Consider the following 13,577-nt stretch of genomic DNA (forward strand, 5'->3'; position numbering starts at 1 on the left):
TTTAGAAGTTCCGTTTATACAGTCCTGGTGGTAAACTCTTTAGGGTTTTTGTTTTCCTTTTTGGCTGAAAATGTCTTTATTTGACCTTCATTTTGTAATGATACTTTTACTGGATATAGAATTTTAGGTTTGCAGTTCTTTTTTATTATTGAAGATATTTCACTGTCCTCTGATTTCTTGTTGAAAAGTTAACTGTTAATCTAGGATAATCCTTTTGATGATAACTTGTATTTTTCCTCCTTTGCATGCAGTTAGGAGTTTTTTCTTATACTTTATGTTGTTTTTCTACAATGTGCTTAAATATGTGTTTGAGGGGACTACATGTATAACTTTCATCAGTTCTGAAAAAACTGTGAGCTATCATGTCAGTAAAATGGCTTCCATCACATTTTCCAATAATTTCCTTTCACCGCATTATTTACATATAAAATGATCTTACCCCATCTTCTCTGTGTCTTAATTCTTTTCTGTATTTTCCATCTTTTTGTCTCTCTGTGCTACTTTTTGGACAATTTCTTTCTGGTCCTTTTTCTAATATGCTAATTTTTGGTTTATATTGCAATTGAACTTATGTACTGAATTTTTCATTTTTGCTTTTGCATTTTATTTCCAGAAGTTCTTTTTATTTTCAAATCTATAATTTCTATGCCTAGGTTATTATAGAAGAGCTTTCCTATGAGATTCCTCATTCTGGGTAAGCCATGGGCTTTAAGTTTTGGCCTTATCCTATGAGGTTGTCAAAAAAATGAATTCAAAATTTCAAGTATTAGCAAAAGCTTCTCAGGACAAAAGTGGCTTCCCTGCTTATTACCTGTGTGGGTTCAATGTCCCTGCAGCCTGGAACTGATCATTCTTTAAATTTTTGTGATTCATAAGTTTTTTTTAAAGAAGATAGTTTGAATATCAAATCTAGCTTTTAAATTTGTTTTCAGAGGGCAAGATGGTTCAAATAACCTAACCAGCCATTACCAGAAATAGAAAATTCTCACATAATGTTTCTAAAATGTTTAAATTAGTATCAGATGAGTTCAACTAGAGAAGCAGAACCAGAGAGAGAGAGAGAGACACACACACACAGAGACAGAGTACAGAGAGACAGAGAGACAGAGAGAGAGAATGAGACAGAGAGAGGGACAGAGAGAGAGAGAGAGAAAGAGAGAGAGAGCACACATTTGTATATCAGGGCATTGGCTCATTCAATTGTGGGGCCTGGATATGCAGTCGCCACAAGGCTGTTCCCCCATCTAATGCTGATCCTGGCCGATGGACAGTCTAGAAGGGATGATCATGAGAGGTTTAAATAAATTGCAGAAGCTGAGCTTCTTTGTAACAGAGCTGAACATACACACATATACACATGCGCTCTCTTGGCCTATGAGTTAGAACAACTAAATATTCATGGAGAAGGGAAAATGATTGCAGGCCCAGTTGCTGCTTCATGTCATCAAGACAAGTCAGCAAATCAGCAATAATGAGGTGTGTTACACAATTGCTGTCTCCTCCCTCATCAACCCTCCAATTCTTGAAAGAATCTCCCTTGTTAATCATCCTAACTAGAAAGATACAGAAAGAGAATTCTGGGAAATGTAGTTCAGTCTAGCCAAGCTGGCACATTCCAAACCATCATACTATTATTGAAAAATTGGAAGTGTTCTTATTTAAAGAAACATTTGATTTATCTTTAAAATTAGATTATATGATTACAGTGAGTCAAAATGGAAACAAATCTTTAGAATTGAGAAGTGGCTTCCCCTTAGGCCTACATAATATTCCCCAGGCTGATTTGTGGATTTCTATTATCTACTGGCCTTTGTAAGACAGGTGAGTTTGAGATTTAAACAAAAGTGAAACTGAGATTTCCAGGGATGCTATTGATTCTTCCCCTTTTCCCCTTTTTTGTCCTTACTTTGTTTCCTAAGGATGAGAAAATGTAAGAGTATGGTGATAGGTGTATTGGGTGACAGGGGTAGGGATCCAAAGAGAATACTCACCACCTGCTAGAGTACCATGTGTATGTGTTGGTGGGGTTCAATCTTCCCAGCAAGAGCTGAGGTTAACATCAGGAAAAGAATGAGATGGACTTTAATCCCATTGACTTTCATCTGCCCACCCATCATAACAAAAATGTCCACACAACCATGGCTGACCCACAAAATGTTTTGGTTTTACTTATATTTCTATTCTGTGTGCCTATCATTGTGCGTCATTTATATAATTTTGCCAATACTAAATAGATGTTTTATTCCTAATATATTTCTAGTTGGTTTTTAAAGTCTTGCTTTGACTAGGATAATGAAATAGTCAAACACACATACCCTAAACATTTTTTAAAGCAGAGAATGTAAAATTTAATTGATCTCAGAAAACCACTTCCTGAGCTTACTATGGCCTTCAACATTTTAAGGGGAATGATGACCAGACTCAAACACTTACCTGTAGAATACCCAAAAAGAATTTTTTTATATGCTTTGACATATTTGATGAAGCAGCATGTGGACACCAGACACTAGGCTATTGCAAAAAGCAAATGCAGAACCACTAGGCTGAAAAATAATGCTGAAGAAATTTTCAGTTCAAAATAGGAAAAAGCTGTTTCTAAGCGCAAGAGTCACATTCTCTATTTTCTATGTATTATGTCTAAGGCCAAATTAACTTAACAGATCTACTTGGAGTCTTGCTTAGATATTTTCTGTCAACAAAAATCAATTAACACAAGTCTTCTGCATTAATATAACCATTTGCTGAGAATAGTCTTCAATTTTAACAAAGCAGTCTTTGCAGCTGAAACAAAGGCTCAAATAATATTTTGGTATTTCAAAGAGTCTTATCAATTGAGGTGGTTTTAACTTTTGCTAATGAATGATCTGTGATAGAAAAATTCATGATATTTTTGTTAGTTTGGATGGATTCTTCACTACATACCCTCTATGACCATCACACACAAATGACTTTACACAATTGGAGGAAAGCTTAATGTGTTTAATCATTTTGGCATTAAAATGTATTTTTCCTATCTAATTATGCTAGCATATGGAAATTTGTGTGTAAAAGGGTAGCTGACATCTCTGATATATTTCGGTGACATTTAAGTAATAGGAAGTATATTGTGTTCTAGCTTTGGTTTTTCTATATTTCCTTTTTTTTTTTTTTGAATCTTACATATTATATATATATTTAAAAAGTAGTTCTTAGGTTTGGGGAAATACACAATGAGCTGTGCAATTCTTAAATTTATTACTGGTTCTTTGTTTTAGGTGGAACCAAAAAACCCCTAGGACTTGTAAAATATTATAAAGCCGTATTTATAATTGTTAAGGTGCTAATTGCAGTACAACTACCCTAGCCAAAGCCACTACCATCTCTTACCTGGATTTCTAAATCACCTCCTAACTGGTTTTCCCATTTTCATGTGTACTGACACAATTTGTTTCAACACAGCAGCCAGAGTCATCCTTTTAGAACATAAACAAGGACCGATCAGGACCCTTTCATGAATCCCATCTCTCTCAGAATAAAAGTTTTCAAGGTCCAACATGATCTGACCCCACTTTGGTGCATACCCTCTTTGTTTCCTTGTTGACCTACCCTCTGCTCTGGCCATCCTGGGCTCCTTGCAGGGTTCCCACAAGCCAGGACCCTTCCATCATGGGCTATTGCAAGGACTGTTTCTTCTGTCCAGAATGCTTATCTCCCAATGGTCTGCTTGGGCAACTCCCTCCTGTCTTTCAAGTCTTTGCTCAAATCTGTCTTCTCAAAGAGACTTTCCATGACCATGTTATTTAAATTTGCGAACCCCCTGCACCACTCTCCCATCTTTGGCATCTCTTCTCCCTTGTACTCTGCTCTACTTTCTTTTTTTTGTAGTATTTATTAACTTATCTTGTTAGGTCATTTACTTCTTTCTTAAGTGTGTCATTCAATGTTGGTTCCTCCCATTAGAATGTACACGCCATGAAGGCATGGGCTTTGACTCTTTGGCTCAGTGATGCTTATGAGTTCTAAGTGCCCAATAACAATGCCTGACACATAGTAGGAGCTCAATACATAGTTCTTGAATGAGTCACTTATGTAGAGGGCTAACAAAATTAACTCTATGGATTAAAAAAATAGTTCTTTCTCTTTGAGAGGGAAAAGTACAAGCAGCCATTAAGTCCAGACTCATTGGGCTGCATTGTTCAATGCTGTCACTAATTCAATACAATCTTTTCTCAGGTTTCTTGACAGTAGTAGGATTTTGTGGAGAATTTCTCAGAAGAAATAGTTCCAAACATGTTTAACAACTGTTCCTACAGAGGATAGGGAAGAACCAAGAATTCAATTGCTAATTTCATTGCATTTGTGGTAGGAAGTATTGGAATAAATAGAGTTGGAGATTTTAAATCTTCATTCTAGAAGGCACTCCAAGAAAGCCCCCAGGCAAATAATTTGAAACAACAGGTGACCTAGAAATCAATTTCAATGCCACAAAAATGACAGCCTCCCTTTTTTTCCACACAGGGGGACGGTTCCTCCTCATTCTTGTCGGAAACTTGCCATGAGGATCCCTCTGTTTCCCCCAACTTTACTCCCCCCAACCCTCAAGCTCTCAAGTGGTGACCACCGTCCTTCCGGCCAGGTAGGACTGGATGGGAGGGGTCGCTTTTGAGAGAATGGTGGCATGTGGCCATCCAGTTTACAAGCATCATGGACTTGCTCCTTTTTTCTTCACTCTTTCTCTACATCCCCATCTTTTTCCTGCTCTAGTTCCCAGCCACATCCACAATATACTCCTCATCTTTATTTTCCTTCCTCTGGTACTTATTTCTTCATCATTGTTCTCTTTCTTCTTGACACAAATTCCATTCTTTCACATTGTCTTCTTCCCTTTTCTTCTTTTTATTTCTCCATTTGAAAAGTTGGCTTCCTTTTTTACCTTGATCTTTGTTACACTCACACTATTATTTCTTCTTTTGAAACATTTTTTTAAGTTACTACTTCTCACAGCACTGATTGTCCGCAATCTTATCTTAAAATCCAGTGGGATTAAATTAACTTTCAGAGAGTCTTCTTGACCCACTCCGCTCAATTTACCATACTTCTCCTTTTAAAAATCTAACAAAAGTCATTTTATTCCCACATGGTATTTTGAATTAAGGGCTTATCTCAAGATTCCCTGATTCTCTGCAAGCAAGAGGTCTTAAAAATACCTCACTAATAGGGATGCTTGGGCTAATGGCTGCTGGTTGGAGCAAAATGAAGCTTGAAAAGTAGAGGTAACTTTAACTTACTAGAGGAGGCACATCATGAAATCTATTGTTTTCCTTTTGCTAATAAGAAAATTAACCTGTGCCATTCTAATGGATGTGCATTTCAGGGAGAAAAGAGGCATTATAGTGATTATAAAGAAAGCACATTTCTATTCTGATATATTGAGAATAGAGTTCTACAGTGAGGCTTACAATGTTTTTTGTCTTCAAACACTTGTTGATCTGTGAAGAAGTGCAGCTTAGAAACACGTTGAAGAATTAATGAAAACATCTTTACTGAGAATGAGGTGTAAGTTTTTCCTCTTCATCTACATCAGTTGCCACACACAATAATGTTCAAGCTCAATGCCTTTTCAACTTTAATGAGTATATGAATTACCTGGAGAGCCTATGAAAATGCAGATTCTGATTCAGGAGGTCTGCATGGAACTGAAGATCTGCATTTCTTCCTTCCTTCCTTCCTTCCTTCCTTCCTTCCTTCCTTCCTTCCTTCCTTCCTTCCTTCTTTCCTTCCTTCCTTTCCTCCTCCTCCTCCTCCTCCTCCTCCTCCTCCTCCTCCTCCTCCTCCTCCTCCTCCTCCTCCTCCTCCTCCTCCTCCTTCTCTTCTTCTTCTTCTTCTTCTTCTTCTTCTTCTTCTTCTTCTTCTTCTTCTTCTTCTTCTTCTTCTTCTTCTTCTTCTTCTTCTTCTTCTTCTTCTTCTTCTTCTTCTTCTTCTTCTTCTTCTTCTTCAGTTTTGCTGCCACGTTTTCATGGACCACATTTAACAAGCAGGGACCTAGTACATTCCTACTTCCTAGCTGAAAGAGTAGAGTTTAGCTGCTTTCATGGTGTTTTGTTATATGTTTATTTTTGGTTTAATCATGAGCCTTTGATATCATCATTTTTATTTTCTACTTCTGACTGCAATGTTAGGAAGAGAGAGGTAGAAAATGTCATTTGTGAGCAAAGCGACACCTTGGCTATGAATTCTGTTCATGTCCTCCCAAAGTGACGATCTTGTTTCTGTAGTAACCTTGTAATATAGCTCAACTGGGAAGTTGGGGAAGAGGAAGGGCAAGTAATATTGATTTCTCCAGAAAGACATCAGGGAGACCTTGAAAATGTCTTCTTTATTTGGCTATAAATGTTTAAGCTATCTCTTAAATCACCAATTATAAGCATCATTGGATTGTTTTGTTGTTATACTTGTTACTGTCCTGGTACTTTTGAGAGTTATTGTGAAAAGTTTACGGTCATAGGTAGAATATTAAATTCTCTCAGAGGAATTAAATGACATTGGAGCTCAGAAAACATAACTTGGGTTTTGTTTTTCAAAACAAATGCAATTGGGATGTAAATGTTACATTTTTATCCTTTGTTCTACTGGGCTTGTGATGGCTGCTTTACAACTTTTGGAATATAAACCGAGCTTCCTGCTAAGCAAAATTTTTATTTTCAAAAGAGACAGATATTCCCACAATACCTGTACATTAAAAAAATCTTTAATCATATAGTTACTTGGGTACTTTTAGCTTCCCACATATAAAAGGCAACATAAAAATAAACCGATTTTACACGTTCCAAGGAAAAATAGGCCTCATTGCAAAAACAGAAAAAAAAAAACAGTATTTTGTATTTTAAAAAGAATAAAAATTCTTTTTTCATAGCAATACAAAAAGTACATTTTGTACCAAGTTTAATGTTTCCTCAAATATTTCTTCCTCACCTTCAACATCTCCATTGATAGACTGCAGTTAAAAACAAAATTAATGAATAAAAGGCCATCACATATTTGCCAGAAAAGAATGATTTTTATACTATAGGACTGATTCCAAGAATACTCATCATGTAAATATTTGAAATTTCACTCTTTTAACTTTGTGAATGCAAACCTCATTGATGATAAATATATTCCTTATTATCAGTTAGAGATTGATAAGTGAAGCTGAACATGTTAGTCATACTTTTAACCTTGTTAACATCTATTTTTTAATAAATGCAAGTCATTTAGAGCAAAATTTAAAACAAACAAAAAAGGATATTTGTACACTTGTGTATGCATGAACTTTTACGTAAAAGAGAATGACGATTTTTAAAAATACTGATAGTATAGTATTGGAAAATTAGAAATTTATGCCAAATATTTATTAAGTGTCTACTTTATTCTAGGCTATGTCAATTTCAATAGGGAGCACAAAATAGCAACAAACACAGTTTCTACGCACTTTAAAACAATAAAGAGCAATTCAAGGCCATAGAAGGAAATTAAAGTTTTTTTTTTCACTGACAAATAATAAAAGCAATAACAACTAGCATTTGTTGAGCACTTATTTATTATATGTTGCCAAGCACCTTCAAAGCACATTACATGTATTATCTTCTTATTCTCACCATGTGCACTTGAGGGAATTAAGGTTCAAAAAGGATAATGAACTTTACTAAGGTCAGACAAGAAGTACTAAACCTTAGGGATCCCGTGTATTGTGTCCTTCAGCTTTCTCAGCAAACATCTGAAGCCATGATTTTATAATGTTGGTGTCAGGGTGCGATATTACTATCTCGCATTTCAAGGATAGGCGAGCACTAAGGATGCTCCTTCTGTGCCTCAGTATACTATTCTGTAAAATGGAGAGACTACTAGCCTCTCTGTTGAAGGATGCGGATCTATAACTGTTTAGAAGGGATAAAAACTCGTACCATATACCACTGTTTCATTTGGTAGTAGTGCCCTCCAGCCTCCACGTTCAAACAAAAGACTAAATGGGTTTCCTTCCCTTGAGGTCTTCCCTCCAACTCCTCTCTCTACTCTCTCTTCTTAAATCCTTCTCTTTTGCTGGCCCTAGAACAGCATCCTTGTTAACTAAAGCCCACCTCTCCCGCTTGAAAAGTTGTGGACTGAATTAGACGAGAAAGGACTTAGGGTACACATTGGGCTTTGCATCACGGTCTATTTTTATTTGATAAGAAATCATTTTCATGGTTTTTATTTATTCATTTAAATAATATTTACCTAGTATTTACCCCTGAGGTTACTAGGCAATCTAAAAGAACATATCGAGTGAGAAACATCTCCTTCTACATTGTGTGAAATCTCAGTCATAGCACAGGAAAGGGTTTCTCCAGAGCATATGACAGATGATCCTGTTCTCCTTTAGCTATAGAATTAGAGTGAAGGGAACAGCTTTAGGCTAAATTATGAAAGATTTCAGCAAGAAACAAAGAAAAGTTTCTGAGAGTAAGAATATGTAAATATAATTGGCCCTCTGTATCTGTGCATTTGGCTTCCACAGATTCAAACAAGTGAAGATAAAAATAGTGTTAAAAGTCAACAGTATTGCTGACGTGCCTATATACTTAGGCCTATCATGGTTGTGTCTGCATTGAAGATGTACAACTTTTTTTCTTGTCATTATTTGCTAAACAATATAGTATAGCAACTATTTATATAGCATTTACAATGTAGTAGGTATAATAGGTAATCTAGAGATGATTTAAAGTATGTGGCAGGATGTGCATAGCTTATATGCCAATACTACACCATTTTATATAAGGCACTTGAGCATCACCACACAGATTTTGGTATCTTGAGGGGAAAGGGTTCTGGAACCAATCCCCAGGGAATACTGAGGGATGACTATAGATGACTAAAGTGTGTCTCTTTGAATATCTTTAAATGTGGTGACAAAGAGGCTGTCTGCAAGCAGAGTTGGATGACCTTTTTGTGATCTCCTTTGAGTCCATGAAGAAAAAGATTAATTAAACTCAGAAATTTGCCACAAAAATAATAGGTATGAGATCCAGAGAATTCAAGATGTTGAAGGACTCATTAAATAGGGTTGCATAAATATCATGCTGAAAGATTTAATGAGTCCATAGGGTCACTAATAGAACAATAGAGCAGAGATGACCTAGAAAAATAAATTAGAATCGATATTGTGCTTCTGAATTAACAACTATAGATTGCTATATTAACACCTGAGAGATGAAGTCTATAATTATATCTTAATGATGAATGTTGGTGTTCTCATCCCAGGGAAAATGAAAATTGCTCACTTTTAGTTTTTTACTTGCCAATAATAAGAATAAATTTACATGTGTGTTTATTTCTGTACTTTTCAGGAATCATGAATGCTTTAAGTAACTACAAATAAGTAAATAGTGTTAATTTTTTTCTTTTATTAATTCAACTAATATTTATTAAATTCCTACTGTATAGCAGGCGCTAGGCTAGATGCTTAGAAAACATAACTGCTTAAAAAGATGTGCTCTCTCCCCTCCACCTTGAATTGCTTATAGTCTAGTGCAGCTCTGTTTAATAAAACGTCCTGCAGTGATGGAAAGGTTTCATGTCTGAGAATCCAATGCAGCAGCCACCTATATAAGTGGTTATTTAGTATTTGAAATGTGGCTAATGCAACTGAGGAATTGAATTTTTTATTTTATTTTATTTTATTTAAACTTAAGTGTAAACAGCCAGATGTAGCTAGTGGCAAACATATAGGCAGCACAGGTAGATAGCATGCTGAATCTTAATTTCTCATGTGTATTCTACTTTTCTACAAAGGATTTGTGTTGGGACAAAATACTATGATCAGCATTGTAATAGAGCTGTTTACAGGGGAAGAAGAGCCAACACATACTTGGAAAAACCAAGGAGAGCTTCCCAGAGGTGGTAATCCTTGACCTATATGATTAAGCAGAAGTTTATCAAGCAGAGGAGCAGACAGGAAGGGATTTCTCATGACACCGTGAAAAAGCATGAGGTCTAAGTGTCATGTTACTACTGTGGAATTGCATGTAATTACATTATTTACATGTATTAGTCTGCCTTGGCTGCTGTAACAAAATACCTCAGACAGGGTAGCCTAAATAACAAAAAATTATTTTCTCACAATTCTGCAGGCTGAAGTCCAAGATCAAGGTGCCAGTAGTATTGGTTTCTGTGAGGCCTCTCTCCTTGGCTTGCAGAGGGTGCTTTCTTGCTGAGTTCTCACATAGCCTTTGACTTTTATTTCTCCCCAGAGAGAGCGAGCTCTGGTGTATCTTCCTCTCCTTATAAGGACACCAGTTCAGTCAGATATGGGCCCCACCTGTATGACCTCATTTAACCTTAATTACTTCCTTCAAAGCCCCATCTCTAAATGCAGTCACATATGTTGGGGCCTCAACATATGACTTTTGAGAGGACACAGTTCAGTTCATAAAATGTTATTCAATAAGCAAGTATCTTTTTCTATTTTTTTTTTCTGAGAGAAGGAGATATCTATCACACACTCAGTTTGCAAAAATTTACAGAAAACTATCATTTATTGATCTAGCATCTGATAATTTTAATCGCTGCTTTTAATTTATCTGTTGATAGATAACATAGAGGTCTAGAAATTAACAAGTTTTAAAAACACTAAAGCAAAGTGTCCACATCTCAAAACTCAACTGTAGTTAAATATTGCTTAAGCACATTTTAATATTAATTTTTCTTTATTTTTTGAGCACAAACCAATGAGGAGTTGGGGCTGGTCATACTAGCTCACAGGAACTTATTTTTTAATTTTTCTGGGATTCTGTGAGCCAGTTGTTAAACAGCCACATTTAACAGTAAGTTACATTAACTTGGCAATTAAAGAAATTATATTAAAAACAAAGATTAACAAAATACCCAGAACTCACCACCACCTGATTATTTTAGACATTTTACTATTATCGGGGCTCTTGAGGTACTTTACAACTATTGTCTGCATGATCACTATAATGCAGTGCTGCTGTGTACCGCTTCCTTAACTCTTCATCCAAATCATCACTTGGTAGCTTGAAATTGGCCATAGTGGGAATATTTACACTATGAAAATCAGCAAACACTATAAATGAGGTTCCCCCGCCCCAGGGGAGTGACTTTTAAATATTTTCCAGCACACCGCTGGCACGAACCTTACTGTGTTATGGCATAGGGTTTTCCCAGGATTCATGCAGTTTCTCTGGCAGCTTACCAGAGTTGAAACAAAACTTTCTGCTGAAATATAATTTATTACCTTTTTAAAACCTTTTTTCCTATGTTTCCCCTACCAGAAAGGTGCAGTGCTGCCTTGCTGACCTGTAAACTCTCATGCCCTGCATATAAAATATTTTGGGGGCAACAGAAAAATCCTCTAAAACAGAAATCTACCATTGACAACATTTTTTTTAACCCACTCAGCAATTTCTACCTGAAAATTTTCTCAGTTGTAACATAATCTCTCTCCCACTGTTGATACTACCCATAGCTAATACCAAGCTAACACTTGCCTCATTTATTTTAACAAGGCCACTTTTTTCTCTACTAAAGTTTTAAGTGACAATAAATGAAATAAAATGGAAAGCTGCTGGGGTAAATAGTTTTCAGAATTAAGTTTTATTTTTTGTAGGAAATTTTTCTCTTTAATGTGACCCTTATATACCACTTCCAAACAAGTAAGGAGGTGCTCAGACATTCAAAATGAAACACCATTTGGCAAAATTCACATTTAACCTTTTATTAAAACTACAATTAAGCCATAACCATGGCCTTTAAAATTCGAAGCCCAAGAAGTTGACGTGACTTGTCTACGGTTGCATAGCAAATAAGGGACAGTACTCAGTTTCTTGCCAAGTTCTTTCACTTCCAATTGACACTACGGTATATCTTGCTTTCTAACTAAAATCCTGTTCATTTATTTGTTTTATCATTATTACATTGCATGAGGCTATTATGAGAGTGATTATAGAAGAAATTTCCCATAGAAAAACATTAAGTGATTTGAAGCCTTTACCCTTTCCCTGGGTGTAGCTTACATGCAAAAAAAAAAAGGAAAATTGAGAATCATAAATATAGATTGAATTTAAGCATCATCGACAAAATGTGTGGCATATAAAGGGAAAGAAAAGGGATGTCAGGACTTAGTTCTAGATAACTCTTAGTTTTAAGAGGTCTGGTAGAGGAGAAAAAGCCTGAAAGAGACAGAATAAAGATGACCTATGAGGTCATAGGAAAACCAAGAATGCCAGAGAAGCCAAGAGAGGGGGAAAAAAGCATCAGTATGAAGAGAGTGACCTGCAGGGTCGACAGTGACTGAGTGGTACAGGAAGGTGTCCTTTGACTTTAGTAACCAGGAGGTCATTGGTACCTTTAGTAATAATGAGGGGTCAGTGGAAGAGTGGGAGTGGGAGTCAGATAAGAGTGGATAAACAGGTGTCAAGGAATAATGCCCTTCTGGAAGTCCAGACTTGAAGGGAAGCAGAAATCCGGAATAGTAATACGGGGTTTGGAGAATAAGGGGAAATCCATTTGAGAAGAGATTAGTGAGTACTTCTAATTTATGGTCCAGTCTAGTTCATCATGAGATTACTATATAAAAACGATTTCCATAAAAGAATAGGAAAAAAGAGATTTCACCTATTAACAGTTGGCAGAGTTGTGTTTTTTTGTGTGCGATGAATCAATATTCAGTGGAAGAAAAATATCTTAGTGAGTGTGCCAAATAAACTATCAAGAACAATAAAGGATTTCCCGAGACACTGTTTAAATGATAGGTTGATTTCTCTTGCTATTTAGTGCATTAATAATAATGCTCACATAATTTACATTGTGATTTTTTAGAGCTGATCCAGAAACACGCAAAACCTGCATGGCTGCTACACTAAAGCTTCAATAGATCAAGTGGCTTCTGCATTTACCATCCTGTAATTAGAATTCACTCTGCCTTGTGCAGCAGTGAAACTATTTTGCAGATAATAAACTGAAATATTTTCTTTTCCCAAGTATCCTCCTGCCTACCCCTACCACCCCTATGTCGAGTCACAACTCCAGAGAAAGAAGATCCTCACTAGCAAGACAGAAATCTTAAAAAATAAAAAACAAAACAAATTTCAATAGAGGAAAGAATTTCTCCAAATTCTTTTAGCTTTGTTTTCCACATGAGGGGCTAGAGTCTTAGTATCCACTCGACAATAACAGAGTTCAGATTGTGACAGAGGAAGAGGAAAGCCTAAACCCTTCCAACTCCAGGGATTGCGGGAAGAAGGGGAAAGAGAATAGAGCATGAGGCAAAATTTGTATGTAACTCTCTGACTTCTACTTTTCGGGCCAAAATCTGAAAAACAGGGCTCATGTCTTAGAAGGAACAGGAAAGTTCCTGTGTGCCTCAAAGATGGGAAATAGTGGTTTTGAGGAGGGCTGGTGCTAAGAACAAGACAAAGAGTCTCTCTTGGGTAAAGTAGACCAGACCATGGACTTAAGCAATGTCTGCCAATCGATCACCCCAAACGACCAGTAGCCATTAGTCCATAGAGAAATCTAGAAGAGCAGACTCGAAACAGAGACCTGTGAGGATACAGAGGGAA

The 13,577-nt window shown here is 36.3% G+C and overlaps 1 protein-coding gene across 2 annotated transcripts in view; it reads left to right on the top strand.

The window, feature by feature from the left end:
- Positions 1 to 13,577, top strand: part of PLCB1 (phospholipase C beta 1) — a 612,038-nt gene that overhangs the window by 542,139 nt on the left and 56,322 nt on the right. Inside the window, exon 32 of one of the 2 annotated variants that reach the window (XM_016137712.2) lies at positions 4,498 to 4,615. The exons of the other annotated variant lie outside the window; for it this stretch is intronic. Within the exon in view, the coding sequence (XP_015993198.2) occupies positions 4,498 to 4,596 (99 nt within the window). The 3' untranslated portion in view covers positions 4,597 to 4,615. The remainder of the gene's footprint in view (positions 1 to 4,497; positions 4,616 to 13,577) is intronic. 2 annotated transcript variants of the gene reach the window in all.

This window comes from Rousettus aegyptiacus, unplaced genomic scaffold (assembly GCF_014176215.1).
Source record: "Rousettus aegyptiacus isolate mRouAeg1 unplaced genomic scaffold, mRouAeg1.p scaffold_m13_p_12, whole genome shotgun sequence".
Lineage (NCBI taxonomy): Eukaryota > Metazoa > Chordata > Mammalia > Chiroptera > Pteropodidae > Rousettus > Rousettus aegyptiacus.